The sequence below is a fragment of the Cebus imitator genome, unplaced genomic scaffold, assembly GCF_001604975.1.
Source record: "Cebus imitator isolate Cc_AM_T3 unplaced genomic scaffold, Cebus_imitator-1.0 Scaffold96, whole genome shotgun sequence".
Lineage (NCBI taxonomy): Eukaryota > Metazoa > Chordata > Mammalia > Primates > Cebidae > Cebus > Cebus imitator.
This window is the reverse complement of record NW_016107411.1, coordinates 1926613-1941309: the sequence shown is the minus strand read 5'-3', so window position 1 is coordinate 1941309 and position 14697 is coordinate 1926613. Positions and strand designations below refer to the sequence as shown.

The following is a 14697-nucleotide window of genomic DNA, read 5'->3' as shown; positions in this document are numbered from 1 at the left end:
AGGAGATTTTTTTTGTTCAGTTTACTTTAGAAATGTCTGTTTTCTAGCATATAAAATAACAGTAGATGATTTACTTTTATCACTTATATATAAAATCACTAAATATGAGGTACAATTCTAAAGATATGAAGGAAATCTCTCTTTTTTTTTTTTTGAGACGGAGTTTCACTCATGTTACCCAGGCTGGAGTGCAATGGCGCGATCTCGGCTCACCGCAACCTCCGCCTCCTGGGTTCAGGCAATTCTCCTGCCTCAGCCTCCTGAGTAGCTGGGATTACAGGCACGCACCACCATGCCCAGCTAATTTTTTGTATTTTTAGTAGAGACGGAGTTTCACCATGTTGACCAGGATGGTCTCGATCTCTTGACCTCGTGATCCACCCGCCTCGGCCTCCCAAAGTGCTGGGATTACAGGCTTGAGCCACCGCGCCCGGCCGGAAATCTCTCTTTTTTTGTACAAAAGGGTTTTAAATGAAACTTTACTTTTTAAAATAAACTTATTTTTGTAACAAAGGTATAGCACACTTTAAAATAACAGATTAAATGAGTGTTCTAAATGGCCCTGACTAGGCCCCAAACTAGGCTGACGCCAGGAATGCATTTTACTGTGTGTGGCTTTTTTACCTTGAAAACTGCAATAAAAGTAGACTAAACCTTTTTTCTTAGCTTTTCTACACATCACTAGCTGTGGGTCTTAAGCAAATTACTCAACTAACCTATAGCTCCCATTCGTTGGCTATAAAACAGGACAAAGGCATAAATGTATACAGAGTGCTTAATTACAGTGCCTGGTACACAATACAAAATGTTAACTCTTATTATTACTTACCTTTCTGACCCAGCTATGTGACTGCATAGTAGGTTAATAAGTTACATGTATTATTTTATCTTTGGACACAGAGGCTATTTTAGTGTTCTCTGAAAGAGGTTGTATGTTTTTGTCTTTGAATATTTTTAATGGACAAAAACTTGGATTTCTTAAATATAAGTTTCAAATGGCATTAATCAAATGTCATTAATTAATACATTAATCAACTGGCATTAATGAATTCATTAATTAATAGCATTAATTATCATGTAAAATATTTTCTCCTCTGCAGGGAAGAAAAATAATCTCTGGCGAGTATTTTCTTTTTTCAAATTTTAAAGTTTATTTTTAGATGATATATTTTTATTTTTCTGATCCTAGCTGTAAAGATGTAATTTGTAGTGTTTAAGAGATCAGTAAAGGGGATTTGTGGGTCAATACAATATCATGTGTAATTTTGGAGCTCCCAGCCTCCCTTCCTTTCTTTGATGTAAAATTGCTTTCCCACAAGTGGTCTGCCTTTGAAGGAGGGAAGGTAGAAATTTTAAAGAGTAACATACTTTTGAAAGAGTAGCATACCCAGTGGTGGAATGAAGGTAAATTAGGAATGGATTCTTTTGGGGAGAGGCTAGTCAGGAGGGCTTTGTGGGAAAGACCATTAATTGAATCTTCAATTAAGTCTGAATAAACTGAAGCTGATTGGTAAAAGTAATGAAAAGGTATCTGGGTGAGGCAGAAGAGCATCATCAGCCAGCTTGCCTAGAGCGGATCACTTATACTAGAAAATTTTGAGCTGGGTGAAATGGAATTTTTTTTTTTTTTTTTTTGAGACGAAGTCTTGCTCTGTTGCCAGGCTGGAGTGCAGTGTTGTGATCTCAGCTGATTGCAACCTCTGCCTCCTGGGTTCAAGCAATTCTACTGCCTCAGCCTCCCCAGTAGCTGGGACTACAGGCGTGAACCACCATGCCAGCTAATTTTTATATTTTTTTAGTAGAGGTGGGGTTTCACCATGTTGTTCAGGATGATCTCAATCTCCTGACCTTGTGATCCACCCGCCTTGGCCTCCCAAAGTGCTGGGATTACAGGTGTGAGCCACTTCGCCCCCCCATGCAATAGGATATTATTTGAGACACATTTGATGTAAGGCTCTGAATATGAGGCTGTTTAAATACTGTGCACATCTTTACATATTAGGAAAATGTGTGTGTTCTTTTAATAGGATGTTAAAGTTTGAGTCAAATAAGAAAGGGATTGTGGATGCTTTTGGCATTTTCACTAATTATTTAAAAGGAATATTTATTTACATGATTATATGAAAGTGCATTCAGCATTTAAAAAATCTTTTTTATTGAATTATACATACAGAAAAGTGCACAGGTCATAAATATACAGCTTTATGTAATTTTTCACAAACTAAACAAATCTATGTAATCAATGCCTAAACCACCCGACAGCATTCAAGTACCCCATAAGCCCCTTCATGCCCCATTTCAGTCAAGCTCTCACCTCCTACCCCAATATCACTATGCTGACTTCTGATAGATAGATTGGTATCTGTTTTGTGCTTTGTAAAATAGAATCATTTTGTATACTCCCATTTGTTTCTGGATTCTTTCATGCAACGTTATATTTATCAGATTCATCTATACTGTGGCTTGGCTGTAAATCATTCATTCTCATTCTCCTATAGTCTTCCATTGCACAAATATACTGCAATTTGTCATCCATTCTACTATTAAATGAATGCTGCTGTGAACATTCTAGTGCGTGTCTTTTGATGAACACATTTCTGCATTTCTTTTGGGTGTAGAAGTTGCATTTCTCAATCTTGTGATGTCATTGCATATGTTTAGCTTTAAGAGACACTACCAAATTGTTTTTGAGAGTGTATCAGTTTGCATTCCCATCAGCAGTGTATGAGAGTTCTGCAGCTCTATAGCCTTGCTAGTACTTGCCATTTTCTACTGGTTTTCATTTTAGCCATTGTGATATGGTGGTACTGCATTGTGGTTTTAGTTTGCATTTGCCTGATGGCTGAGATTGGATATGTTTTCTTCTGTTGATGGGCCATTTGGATATTTTTATATTTAAATGTCTAGTCTTTTGCTCAATTTTTATTAGATTTTTTGGCTTTATTATACTACTTTGTAGGAATCATTTTTATATTGAGATATTTTTATATAAAAATTTTGTAAAGGGGATTTTATGGATTTCTATAAGAATATAAACTAAAGAATTCCAGAAAATGAAAGGCTTTTGTCAAAAGGAAATATATATCTATTTTGCATAATGATTCTTATATTTCATTCTAGCCATTGCCCTGCCTAACACATGTCATGAAGGGTTCAATTTCTGAAACAGCAATAAGCAAGTTGTATAAATGCCAGCAACAATAATACAGTGTGGAGTTTTTTTTTTTCTTTTTTTCAGATGACAATTTATGAAGACTCAGTTGCAACGCATCTTACAAAAATCCTCAATTCTGATGAACAAGCAGTGGTCATATCATCTGCCAAGTAAGTTGTGGGTTTTAAGTCTTTAAATAGTTATATGGTGAAAATGAAAGGATAGCTGATTCCTATCATTTAGGTCATTTATTTGTGGGTTTTCTTCTCAAAAAATACCTTGGAAGTGGCTTATAGAATTAGATGTACTAAATTTGAATTGATTTTTAAAAATCATGTTAGCATCTTATTTGCAGTGGCATATACTTAGAGGGTATTTTTTTATGCGTAATTTGAATCATTTTTATCAAAAACGTGTAAGAAGCATTTAGAGTTTAATTAACCTAAATCTATTTAAGGAAATGTTTATAATTACATATTTCATTATAATTCATTATTTCCATGAACACTACTATTTAGGAAATGTTTACATCACATCAGTAAAAGGAAAAGAATGAGATTTTTCAAAATGATGTTTCTCAGCATGCTTAAATTGAATAATTACATTTTAATACAAAGTTATCAGATTTTAGTGAAGTTGATTCTGTACATGGAGCCAAAGCTACTTGATGTTATTATCCCAAATGTTGCCTGGCTGGAATTTAGAATTTAGTTTTGAAGCATCCTGTGCTGATCTCAAGAAACTGGGAAGTTGACTAGAGGAAGGAGTGACACCAACTGAAATTTTCAGCTGATAAGCAAAAGAATGCTTTCAGATTCTGACATAGCAAGCATGGGTTACTATTATGCAGGAAGAGAGGAGAAAAAGAGAGGGAAAGAAAATGAGTGGGAAAGTGGTAAAGAAAAAATACACAAATTTTGGTATATTATGTACTTAATTCTCAGTGAAGTTGGGGAAAGACAAGATGAATCTTTATAAAATTTTTATAAAAAGTACAAATGTAGTAACAACTGCTTTTGACAACATATCCTCCAGAAATAGGAAACAGGACTGAACAATAGGAAAATTGTTGAATGGCTTACCGCCAAGGAGGCACACTGGTTGGCCCAGGAGAGGTGGACTCTAGACTCTGCTTGGTGGGCAGTACTGCAGGTCTCTGTTTTGTACAAATATTGGACTAAAGCATCTTCTGCCATTTTTACATAATTGAAGACAATTTCCTTACAATCATGTTTTTAAAATAAAATACAGAAATAATTAAAAACTGTATCAAATATAAAACTATAACTGTTATCTGTAACTTTATTGTTTAACTTTTCTTGTAAAGGAGAAAATTTAATTGTATCTAATTTATTAATGTCAACAAAACAGAGTTTTAATATTGGAATTATGTGTAAGATTGTATTTGAACCAGGTACAGTGGCTCATGCCTGTAATTCCAACACTGTAAGAGGCCAAGGTGGGCAGATTACTTGAGCCTGGGAGTTCAAGGCCAGCCTGGGCAACATGATGAAACCTTATGTATATATATGTAGAGATGAGGTACACACACACACACACACACACACACACACACACACTAGCCAGGCGTGATGGTGCCTTTCCTGTAGTACCAGCTGTTCAGGAGGCTGAGGTGGGAGGATCACTTGAGCCTGGGAGGTGGAGGTTGCACTAGAGCTAAGATGGTACCACTGCACTCCAGTTTGGGTGACAGAGTGAAACCCTGTCTCAAAAAAAAAAAAAAAAAGATTTTATTAGAGAAAAGGTTTCTACTGCCAAAAATGTTTTGCTACAAAGGTGTTAAGATTACGAATGATAGGGAGAGAAAGGGTTAATTACTATAATTCTGTTTGCATCTGTGGAAATTTCTTAAGAATTCCACTTAATTAAAAATATGTAAAAAATATACTAAATGCAGTGATCAAATACATGAAAGTCAATATAAAGGTTTTGCTGACATCCAAACTATGAAAAGTGGCCAGTTAAAATATTTACTTAACTATATTACACAAAAAATAATTATCTTATGACTTGCTATACCTTAAAAAAGCTTCCATTACAGCTTTCCACCTTTGCTAGCAATGTTCTCTGAAATGTCATATCAAAATACATTGGATTTACAGGGCAAGGGCCAGGCAGTCACTTAGGTGTATGAATTGGGCCTGGGATGAGAAAGACAATAGGAAGTGCTAAGGCCTGAGACAAACTGGAGATTTGTCCATTTCGCCATCAAGCAATACAATTCATCGAAAACCCCAACAGTACTGCCAACCAAAGGAAGAGAGTATGTAGCCCGCCTCTCCTGGGCCAGCCATTGTGCATCCATTCAGATCTTTTTCTACCGTTCAGTCAGTCCTGTTTCCTATTTCTTGGGGATATGGAAAGAAGGCCTGTTATTTCTCCCTCATGGAACTGTTAGGAGAATTAAGCTGAGTAATATATCTATAAGTATAGAGTTTATAAACGGCAGAGGGCTATATTAAATTTTGGTATCATCATCTCATGTTTTACTGGATTACATTTCAGATGTTTTCTTTGACCTTGGTCTGACTCTTTGTCTAAGGCACTGCTCTTAGCCTTAGCTTTGGGGTTCTCCCTAACCAGCATGCTTGCCCTTAAGCAGATTCCATTCCGATCTGGGTCGCCTCTTGTCACTCACTCATCTGTGCTTCCAGGTTTTTACAACCCCAGATACAATGGGAATTTGCCATAAAGAGGCTGAAGAGAAAAAAAGAGGACACAATATGTAATTATTTGATACTAGAAATACAATATGTATTAAATTTTATTATTATTATTTTTGGAAGAAAATCTCTTTATTCCAGTTATCTTACAAACAATAAAATCACAACAGCTGGTTTAAGGAGGCCATATAAATACTTACCCAGCCCCAAATTCTATATCATCTTAATGAAATTCCGCACAGTAAGAACACCATTTTCCATTGCAATTCTGAAGCAAGGAAGCTGTGAATGACAGAGAAGAGGATTAACTGATGGTTTCATACTTTATACTTTCACTCTTCGTTATATTTTTATGTTAAATTAAATTGGTCATGAGAGCTGATTTTTCATGTCTTCAGTTGAACTTCTTGATTAGGCCAGTCCACGTGCACGTCTGCACTGTTTTAGCACCTCATTGGCACCCTCACCAAGCTTGACGTCACCCTAGTTCTGGGCACACCCCAGAAACTGTTCTATCTTATACAAGCAAAGCTGCTGCTGTTGTGCAGCTAGTCTCCCAGAGGCTTCTGAAAAGTAATGCTGCCTTGCGAGCTCAGCATTACTTCCTCTGTTGAAACCCCCCCTTTCCTGTGATAGCTGACCCAGTGTGTGCCCCACAGCAGGGCCCACAGCCCCACTAGCTGCAGTGGTTGCCCTCTGGACCATCAGACCTGGCTGCCAGGGTGCAGCAGCAGGAGACCCGACTAGAGAGGGTGGGACCACTGCTGGCAGCTGAGCTGCTGGTGCTGACCCGGGTGCTGGTCTCACTGGAGGTGCCTGGCTGGCCAGAGAGGCCATGCTGGAGGTGCAGCTTTGACTTCCACGTGGCATTGCAAATGGGCAGTGGCTCAGCGTCTCTAAATTTTATTTTTATGGACATTTTCAAACAAAACTGTTATAATTACTTCCCACCATACCCATCATTCAGTTTCAGTATTTATCAACATTTTGCCATCTGCCTTCCTACTTTATTTTGCTACAGTATCTCTAAGAACATCCTGAAAATTATTCTATTCTACTTTTGGTATATAGTCATCCCTCTCTAACCATGTGGGATTGGCTCAGAACCCCCTTGGATACCAAAATCTATAGGTTTTCAAGTCTCTGATAGAAAATGCCATAGTATTTGTATATAACCAACATACATCCTCCCACATACTTTAAATCGTCTCTAGATTACTTATAATAATGAATAGAATGTATTTGCTATGTAAATCGTTGTTATACTGTATTGTTTAGGGAATGATGACAAGAAAAAAATCTGCACATATTCAGTTTAGACACAACAATCTGTTTTCTTTTTCAAATATTTTCAATCCATGGTTGGTTGAATCCATGGATGTGGAACCCATGAATATGCAGGGCTGTGTGCGTATGTGTATATATGTGTGTGCACATATAATCTTTTTAAAAAATCTAACAAATTAATAATTCTCTAATACCATCAATATTACTCAAGCCATATCCCATTTCCCCCAGTTTTCTCAGAGGTTTTTTTGTGAACCTTGTCTGAATTTTGACAGGGTCTTTAAAAAAAAACCCACACACACTTTATTTGTTCAAAATTCAGACAAGGTTCATATACTACGTTTGAGTGATATCTCTTTAAGACTTTACAAATTTTGACCAGGCATAGTGGTCCATGCCTGTAATCTCAACACTTTGGGAAGCCAAGGTGGGAGGATCACTTGAGCCAGGAGTTCAAGACCAGCCTGGACAACATAGTGGAACCCCATCTCTACAAAAAAATTTTAAAATTAGCTGGGTGTGATGATATGTGCCTTTAGTCCCAGCTACTCAGGAGGCTGAGGTGAGAGGATCGCTTGGGCATGAGAGGTTGAGGCTGCAGTGAGTTGTGATCATGCCAGTGTACTCCAGCCTGGATGACAGAATGAGACCCCATCTTAAAAAAAAATACTTAAAAAAATCTATAATGGTTACCCCTTTAAAAAAATTCTGACTAAGACATGACATACACAGTAAAGCACCTAAATCACAAGGGTACAGCTCAATGATTAAAAAAATACTGTGTGTACACACAGTCACACACACATATACACACTTGTAATTACTACCTAAAGAATTCCCTTATTTTGTGAATGTCATTTATTTGTTCAGTGATACACAATATTAAGGCAAAACACTTTAACCTTTTTTGCGTGTTTATATTTATTTCATACAATAATAATTCCCAGTAGCCTTAACTGTTTTCAGCTATTTTTAAAATGTTGAAATACTAATGGAAAAGTTGTATTCCACTAGCATAGCTAATATGGAGGTTAACCTAAAACAACATTTCTTTGACCTTACAATTTTATCAATTTGGTATGGTAATAGGAGTTATCTTCTGAGACTCACAGCTCTGATTAGCAATCATAGATACTATTTATTAATAAAAATGAAAAAGTTATTAAATAAGTTGTCTTTAGTTGCAATATATGTCTCTCCTTTTATTTAGTCAGCAGTTTTAAAACTTTTTTTGCTTTAACAGTAGGAGTTAATTAGGTTTTTTACTCACTCATTCTACTCACCCCCGAAGTTTTAAAATAAATCTGATTTATTCTGTGTACAGAAGTTTCAGAAAATGGGATAACTAACTAGCAGGAATACTGAAGCCACTGTCATAGAACCATAGAATTTAGATTTGAAATCTAGGGATAATTTAGGCCAACCCGCCTCATTTACTTGGTGAAGTGAGGTAGTTATTAAAAATATTTCCTCAGTGCACAAAGATAGCTAGAGACAAAGATAACTAAAGATTTTTATTTAGTATGCATTGATATGTCTCAGTTATCTTCAGTTTCAAATTGGAACTTTTTATTAGATGAAAAATGAATTTTTTCAGATTTCCATATGATGACCTTGCCTGCCAATCCATGATTCTGTCTGGGTACTATTGCCATATTTATCTTGTGTAGTATTTGCATATTTTATTGCCGTTTTCCCATACTTTAAGAAATTAAGTGGAAAGCTGATAAATGAGGGTACTAACACTAGTGATGAGAAGTATGGGTCTAACGTATGTAATATAGTGGAGATGACGGTGGAAATCATCAGGTATGTGAAATGTGGACTGTTGTTAGCCTCAACTGAGTATTTGGTTCACAGAGTTGACTATGTTCAACTTTGAAGGAAGAGGACAAAATTAAAGAAATACAGTGTTGGAAATACCAGAAGTTCTGTCTAGGCCTTACGCAGTGGCTCACATCTGTCATCTCATTGCTTTTGGATGCCAAGGCAGGAGGATCCCTTGAGGCCGGGAGTTAGATACCAGCTGGGGTGGCACAGAGAGACTACATCTCTACAAAAAAAAAAAAATTAATTAGCTCAGCATAGTTACATGCATCTGTGGTCCTAGCTACTGAGGAGGCTAAGCTGGGAAGATCACTTGAGCCCAGGAGTTCAGGCCTGCAGTTATCTATGATCACACCACTGCACTCCAGCCTAGGCAACTGAGCAAAACCCCCATCTCTAAAAAAGTTTCTTTTTAAAGTTCTACCATTGATTAAAGATATAATTAGGAATTAAAATTTTTTAATCTCTTTTTTAAACTATGTTCTACTTTCATTTTGTTTGACTTTTGCACATATTTTCTGGAAGTCTTACATATAAAGTAGAAAGCTGTGTGTACTGTTGGAGAATATCTTTTGTCTTCCTGTAGTAAATACATCTTAAAATTGTTTTTTCTCCAGTTTGCAAGTTCCCAGCTGGTAGGACTTTAAAATCATACTATTTTTAAGTATATGTTTTATTTTTGTTGTAATAACTCTACATTCACTATTTAGGTATAATAAAAGGGTACTTCATTCCCCCAGAATATAAATATCCTGTATTCCTTCTGGCATATGGAACTTAATGAGCCATAAGGTAGAGCATGTCTTCTGATTCTTTCCACACTTGTGTGGCAAGCACCCCCCTAACCTTTACATGCCCCTTCCTCAGCTACCTTGGCCAACAGTGCCACAGGATCACAATGTCTTTGTCAGCCACTGTCTGCCTCAGTGACATGACACACTGAGGAGGAGCATCCCTGCTGCCCTTTTCATTCCTAGGCTGATGGAGATGGGCCCTGTCTCTAGGCATGAGTAAAATACCAACAAAAGTAGCTATGAGAGTGATATGACATGTGCAGTTCACAAACGAAGAGAAAATTATATCAAGAGGATGTTATCATCATGGCAAGAAAATCCTCTATTTCTCAGTTACAGGAAGAGGTGTCAATGCTCCTCTTACCTCAAAGTAGCACATCTTACAGAAGCTTTCAGTAAAATGCATAGAAGAGATTTCATGATAGCATTATATTTTAAGAAATCCTATGAAGTATTGTTCACCATCGAAGATAAAACAATGTGAAGTACACAAAAGCATCTCTAGTAAATGATAAGCTAGATTCTCTGTAGAAATTCGAGTTTAAAAAGCCAAGGAAGAAGGTTCAGGATTAGAAAATATTACCTTTATTCAAATAAAATCTAGAAATGTTTGCTAAAAAATAACAAGACAAAAATTGTTAGCAGTATAATTGCCAAGATGATAAATTCGAAGGTTGGTAGTGTGTGTGTGTGTTGGGGGAGGGGTGGTTGTGGTGTGGTGTGTGTGCGTGTGTGTGCGCGTGTGTGTGTGAGACTGTGTATGTGTCCTGTATCTATTGAATTGTTCAAGTTCATAATACTTAAGTATATGGAAATTTACCATTACACCACTCAACTACCAGAGAAAATTGTGAGTGTAATAGAAAAAATAACTGCTGGAACCTTTTTTTTATATCAATGATAGACAGCAATACTATAATTTAAAAAATAGTCTGATTCTATCAGCATAAGCCTTTGCTTTTAAAAAGCTGGTCCTATGCCATTCTATTGATTGTTGTTTTTAATCCAACACCAGATTCAGATCCAAAGCTTTTCGAAAGGCAGATTTTGTTATTGTTTCAAGTTATTTTGTCTTTTAGCTTATTTCTATTGCAGAGAAGCCAAACATAATTAAAAGAAACAAACAAATAAACCATATATTGCTGACACTAACAAGACCTAAATTAAATTAGTTTTGTAGTTATTGCATTGGTTATGTCAAGGAAAAAATGAATGGATTTACAGAGACTATAACTCATTTCAAGTGGCAGATTTGTTTTCAGCATAATACACAATCTCTTTCTCTTCAGTAATAATATCTTATAACTAGCAATCAAGATCTCCATATGATAAGTAGTAGCTTGACAGTGACAAGATCAGCAATAATCTTATCTTTGTTTGACACTGCAGTTTCTGTTATGAAAATATGTAAGCTTTAGAATTCCAGTGGAGAAAGCAAGATGATGCTTTATCATTTTTAAATGGGATCTAAAAATACTTAATTTAAATATTTGAGGAAAGCTTGTTATACCATGAATTACTATAATTTAAGTAATATACAGCAAGGCTTATTCATGTATGCATTTATCATTTAGAATGTCTTGAACTTATCTGAGACAAACTGCATAGCAGATAGAAGCATAGATGTGACCCAGATATTTGGCAGTTTCCTTAATTGTGTTTCTTTTAAAATATATTCACAAATCAAAGCAAATCAAATCATGAAGTTTACTAAATTGTACAACTTCTTTTTCTCAAAGGACACTATGTGAAACTGTGAAGGACTTCGTTGCCAAAGTAGAGAAGACGTACGACAAAACCTTGGAAAATGCGGTTGTAGCTGATGCCGTGGCCAGTAAAGTAAGAGGGGACCCATTAGGGCATGAGATTTGTTTACAGATAATGCTAACATTCAACTGTGTTTCAAAGCTAAATTGATTCAGTGGTTTGCCTGCCAAAACATCTTAAATCAAGAGAAAAATTACTTCTGAGGATTTTAAAAAATATTCTATTTTACTATTACCCTTTAATATGTAGGAAAACTGCATTGCTGAAAACCTAACTCAAATCCCTGTCCCAGTGATTGACTTCTTTTTGAGACTGAGTCTTGCTCTGTCACCCAGGCTCGAGTCCAGTGGCATGATCTCGGCTCACTGCAACCTCCACCTTCCAGGTTCCAGCGATTCTCCTGCCTCAGACTCCCAAGTAGCTGGATTACAAGTGCTTGCCTCCACACCTGAATAATTTTTGTATTTCTAGTAGAGATGAGGTTTCACCGTGTTAGCCAGGCCAGTCTCGAACTCCTGACCACAGGTGATCCATCTGCTTTGGCCTCCCAAAAATGCTAGGATTACAAGTGTGAGCCTTCATACCCGGCCATGATTGACTGAAAGGGAGATGCATAGCAGTCAGACCGCAGGGAATCCCATGTAGCTGGGTTCCAGTGGGGAAAGCAAGGCTTCCCATTTTCAAGCAGATTTAGGCCAGTTCAGCTCCCTTCCAGCATGGTTCTTTGGATTTCCTAGACTTAAAATTCTTGGTCTCTTTCAGAGTGCTGCTTGTTGCATCACCTTTTTCTTTACAGACTTCTTTCCCCTTTCATAAACTAAAATAAGAACAGTTTACCAAACCTTAAAAACTACTGTATTTGCTTTCATAAATTCACAACAGGACCTTTTTACAAAAGGCTTGAATATCTTGGGCTTGCAAAGGGATTAGCTTCCCAAATCCATGCTGTAGATTGCAGTTTAATTGAGTGGAAGAAAAAGATAATAGAAATAAATATACATTTGAAGTTTTCTGCCCTTTTCTCTTGTCTTTCTGCTCTGTGGAGAGTTTCAGAAAATAGAAACTCTCTCTGGCCATACTTCTGTCTCTAAACTATTTCTGCTGTAACTTTGTCTCAGCATATCATCAAAGACAAATATATGAGGAGTAAAGGGACTAGAAATTTTATGGAGATGAAAGGTATATTGGAGGTAGCATCAACAGCTTCAGTCTTAAATGTTTCTTCGCTATTCATATATAAGAAAAGCAAAAAGATACAAGGGCTTGCCTAGTGCATGTTTTTCTTTCTGTATCCCTCTTCTTTTCCCTCCTCATCCTTGTGCATTTTCCTTCCTGCACTTTATTTGAGCCAATAGTCCCTTAGGCATTGTTCACTCCTGTGCAAACCAAAGCTTTGAAGGGGAGTTTGCCACAAGTCAGTCAGATGTGCTGTTTCTGATGCTCAAAATGGTGCCATAGTCAATTACTTTTTAAAAAAAATTTATCCAATGTTTTGTATAATGTATAGCAAATTTTGTGTAATTTTTTTATATAAAGCATCACTTGGTAGCAAAGTGTCTATTGTGTTCTTTGAAGAAAAATAGCTGTATGAACATTGTAAAGATTTTTTTCCCCATGAAATGGAGTCTGAATGGTTCTGAAACTATAAATTAATGAAATTCTGTAATAATTGTGCCAATTTAAAAAATTATAAATTATTTTATGTAGTAAACATCAATAAAGGCATTGTCCCTCTAAATCAAACACCATAATTTACATTATCATTGTGTATCTCTACTAAATGGAGATTTTAAAATTAGCTGCTTGCAGAACCAAAATATCTTCAAAATTAAAGGTGGGAATTTTAGTGTTTTTCTCTCTTGGGATTAAACTTTCAAAACATCTCTATAAAAATTTCTTGCACTTTGTCTGCTGATCTTGATTGTTTTTGAATATTTTTCTCATTGCCATATTTTCCTCTCAGTGTTCAGTCCTCAACGAGAAGCTTGAACAACTGCTGCAGGCTTTGCACACAGATTCTGAGGCTGCACATGTTCTCCCAGGCCTCAGCCCTCTCATTGTGGAAGAAGATGCTGTGGAATCGTCCAGTGAAGAGTCCCTTGGTGAAAGCAAAGAACAGCTCGTGGATGACGTTACAAAACCATCCTCCCAGAAAGCCGTCAAACCGAGGGAAATCATGTTGCGGGCAAATAGTTTAAAGAAAGCAGTGAGGCAGGTCATTGAGGAAGCTGGAAAAGGTACATGTTAATAAATTTAGCTTTGGAAGAAGTTGGCAGCATTTCTACTGCAAGCATAACCAAGCTTTTGTAGTGGTCAGATTGGACACGCTTTTTAAAAACAAATTTTTTAAGGCAAGATAGAAGATAAAGTCATTATAATAAAACTTGTACATAGTCCTATATATTGTTATAGTAGTAACAAGAATCAGCATATTAATGATGAATAAAATAAAATACCAGAAATAAGTTACATGGAAACATTTCTATCTAAAATATAAAACTATTTTAAATGACATTTTAAAAATTTTAGAGTTTACTTAATTGGAATCTGTTGAATTCGTAAAGAAAGTCAAACCTCTAAACTACTTTGAAAATATTTTAAAAAAATTTTTTGAGGCAAGGCCTCACTCTGTCACCCAGGCTGGAGTGCAGTGGTGCAGTCTCAGCTCACTGCCACCTCCACCTCCCACGCTCAAGCTATCCTCCTCCCTCAGTCTCCCGAGTAGCTGGGACCACAGGCATGCACCACCATACCCAGCTAATTTTTTTTTTGTATTTTTGGTGGAGATGGGGTTTCACCATGTTGCCCAGGCTGATCTCAAACTCCTGGGCTCAAGTGATTCACCCACCTCAGCCTCCCAGAGTGCTGGGATTACAGGTGCGAACGACTGCACCCTGCCAGAAAATATTTTCTTAACATTAATTTCCTAATGTTTATGCTGCTTTATTAAGAGCTTATAAAAGCTCTGCCTTATTTTAATTTTTAGATTAATGTATATATTAATACTTCTCAGAATTTTAGCTATAGACTAAATGTTAATTTTATTTGTTTTTTTTTTTTTTTTGAGACAAGGTCTCACTCTTTTTTCCCAGGCTGGTGTGCAATGGCGCGATCTCGGCTCACCGCAACCTCCGCCTCCTGGGTTCAGGCAATTCTCCTGCCTCAGCCTCCTGAGTAGCTGGGA

The 14697-nt window shown here is 36.6% G+C and overlaps 1 protein-coding gene across 7 annotated transcripts in view; it reads left to right on the top strand.

Moving 5' to 3' along the window:
- DGKH (diacylglycerol kinase eta) overlaps nucleotides 1–14697 on the top strand; it is a 192856-nt gene that overhangs the window by 137927 nt on the left and 40232 nt on the right. For all 7 annotated transcript variants that reach the window (XM_017536129.2, XM_017536127.2, XM_017536131.2 and 4 more), the window contains 3 exons: nucleotides 3239–3324; nucleotides 11486–11585; nucleotides 13477–13750. In XM_017536129.2, coding sequence (XP_017391618.1) covers nucleotides 3239–3324; nucleotides 11486–11585; nucleotides 13477–13750 — 460 coding nt within the window. The remainder of the gene's footprint in view (nucleotides 1–3238; nucleotides 3325–11485; nucleotides 11586–13476; nucleotides 13751–14697) is intronic.